General features: G+C 39.4%; 1 protein-coding gene across 1 annotated transcript in view; it reads left to right on the top strand.

The window, feature by feature from the left end:
- Positions 1–2,141, top strand: part of TMCO2 (transmembrane and coiled-coil domains 2) — a 4,033-nt gene continuing 1,892 nt past the window's right edge. Inside the window, exon 1 of the mRNA XM_017507951.2 lies at positions 1–329. Within this exon, the coding sequence (XP_017363440.1) occupies positions 93–329 (237 nt within the window). The 5' untranslated portion in view covers positions 1–92. The remainder of the gene's footprint in view (positions 330–2,141) is intronic.

Here is a 2,141-nt window from a genome sequence, read left to right as displayed (position 1 = left end):
GAACACCTAGGTCCCCAGGCTACTTCCCCTAACTCATATCTAGATTCCTGAAGCTTCTGCACATGTAGTTCCTGGAGCTGCTGCTTACTAAAATGTCAACAACTTCATCTTCTAGCTGGGACAGCCTCTTAGATACTCTTTCTCAGAGCCCAATATGGAATTGGATACAAGCAAGTTTTCTGGGAGAGACTGCTGCACCTCAGCAAACAAGTTTGGGACTATTAGATAATATTGCTCCGGCTCTGCAAGTCATCTTGAGGATTTCTTTCTTGATTTTGTTGGCAATAGGAATATATGCCTTATGGAAACGAAGTATTCAGTCAATTCAGGTTATACTCTTTTGTTACGGATATTTATATAGTTATAAATTGAAATTCAATTAGTTCTCTCCCATATTGTTGCCACCCAGTTTTAAGATCATGCAGATGTGCAAAGGCAACCCTTGTCTCTTAAGTTGGCTGAAAATCTCCATCAATTAGGCTTTGGGCATAAAAATGGTCTTTATCACAATGGTCTTTGGGTTGTCTTCTATAATAAAATAGACCAAACGTGCTTGTAGTCTGAAAAGACAGACTTACCCTAAAAATTTCTTTGATCACTTATTCATCTTTGAATGCTACTATATTTATAGAATGGGCACTATAGTACAGTTAGGATCTTGAGTATGGCCATTCTGTTCTTACTATGCCATTCATTGTTCTGTAACTGATAAGGAGGCAAATGTATTAAGTCATCACAATGTGTTCATTATTGTGTTTTAACAAAATAAGGCTCCCTAAGTATACAGGAGCTCTTTGGGGAGTAGGAATTTAACTGGCTGGAATTGTGAGAAACAGGATTTTACATACTTCTGTGCAGTCACCAATAATAACAGTTGACATACAATATAGTCCAATGCTTTGAGAATCTCAAAAGTTCCATGAAATGGATGGAGGCTATTTTCACATGACAAGTGAAGAAATTGAGGTACACTGAGGTTCAATGGAAACTTAAGGTGACAGGATTTTAAAGGGGCTTTTTATTATTTTTTTGAGATGTGGTTTTGCTCTTGTTGCCCAGGCTGGAGTGCAATGGCGTGATCTTGGCTCACTGCAACCTCCACCTCCAGGGTTCAAGTGATTCTCCTGCCTCAGCCTCCTCAGTAGCTGGGATTACAGGCATGTGCCACCAGACCCAGCGATTTTTTTGTATTTTTTAGTAGACATGAGGTTTCACCATGTTGCCCAGGCTGGTCTTGAACTCCTGATCTCAGGTGATCCACCAGCCTCAGCCTCCCAAAGTGCTGGGATTACAGGTGTGAGTCACTGTGCCCGGCCTTAAAAGGGCTTTCTTAAGAATGATGAGTTTCCTTGATAAACGCAGAGAGACGTTGTTACTGGATCATTTTTTAGCATTCACTTATTTTCACTATTGTTTAGTAATCATGGTCACAGGTACTTTCTATTTTAAACCATCACAATCTTTCGTAGTAGTCAGGGAAGAGATTATTTTCTCCATTTTGTAGATGAGAAAATTTGATTATCACCCACTCAAGTTTAAATAGTTTGTAAGAGCTAGCAAAATTGGAGTTTGAATCTCATTTTTAGGATTTGAAATTCAGTTCTCAAAAATCTCATTTAATGTAAACCAATTGACCTAAATCTTGAATAGGAATGTGTGTGTGTGTGTGTGTGTGTGTGTGTGTGTGTGTGTGTGTGTGTGTTGTGAGGATTAAAGGAGATATTTTATGTATAAATCCTAGCACATATATTCAATAGTTGGTGCTATGGTGAAGCACCATCTCTACTAAAAATACAAAAAAATTAGCTGGGCATGGTGGTGGGTGCCTGTAGTCCCAGCTACTCAGGAGGCTGAGGCGGAGAATCACTTGAACCCAGGAGGCGGAGGTTGCAATGAGCCGAGATCACACCACTTCACTCTAGTCTGGGCAACAGAGAGACTTCGTCTCAAAAAAAAAAAAAAGTGATGCTAGTTGTTATGTGAAGGAACAAGATGATGTTTTCTTAACCTAGCAAGGAACTATCCTACTATATATGTTTTTATTTTTTAAATTTTTTATGTTTTAGAGACAGTGTCTTGCTCTGTCGCCCAGGCTAGAGTGCAGTGGTGTGATCGTAGCTCATTGCAGTCTCAAACTCCTG

The sequence above is a fragment of the Cebus imitator genome, unplaced genomic scaffold, assembly GCF_001604975.1.
Source record: "Cebus imitator isolate Cc_AM_T3 unplaced genomic scaffold, Cebus_imitator-1.0 Scaffold385, whole genome shotgun sequence".
Classification (NCBI taxonomy): Eukaryota; Metazoa; Chordata; class Mammalia; order Primates; family Cebidae; genus Cebus; species Cebus imitator.
Note: the sequence above shows the minus strand (reverse complement) of the source record. Positions and strands in the feature narration are given on the sequence as shown.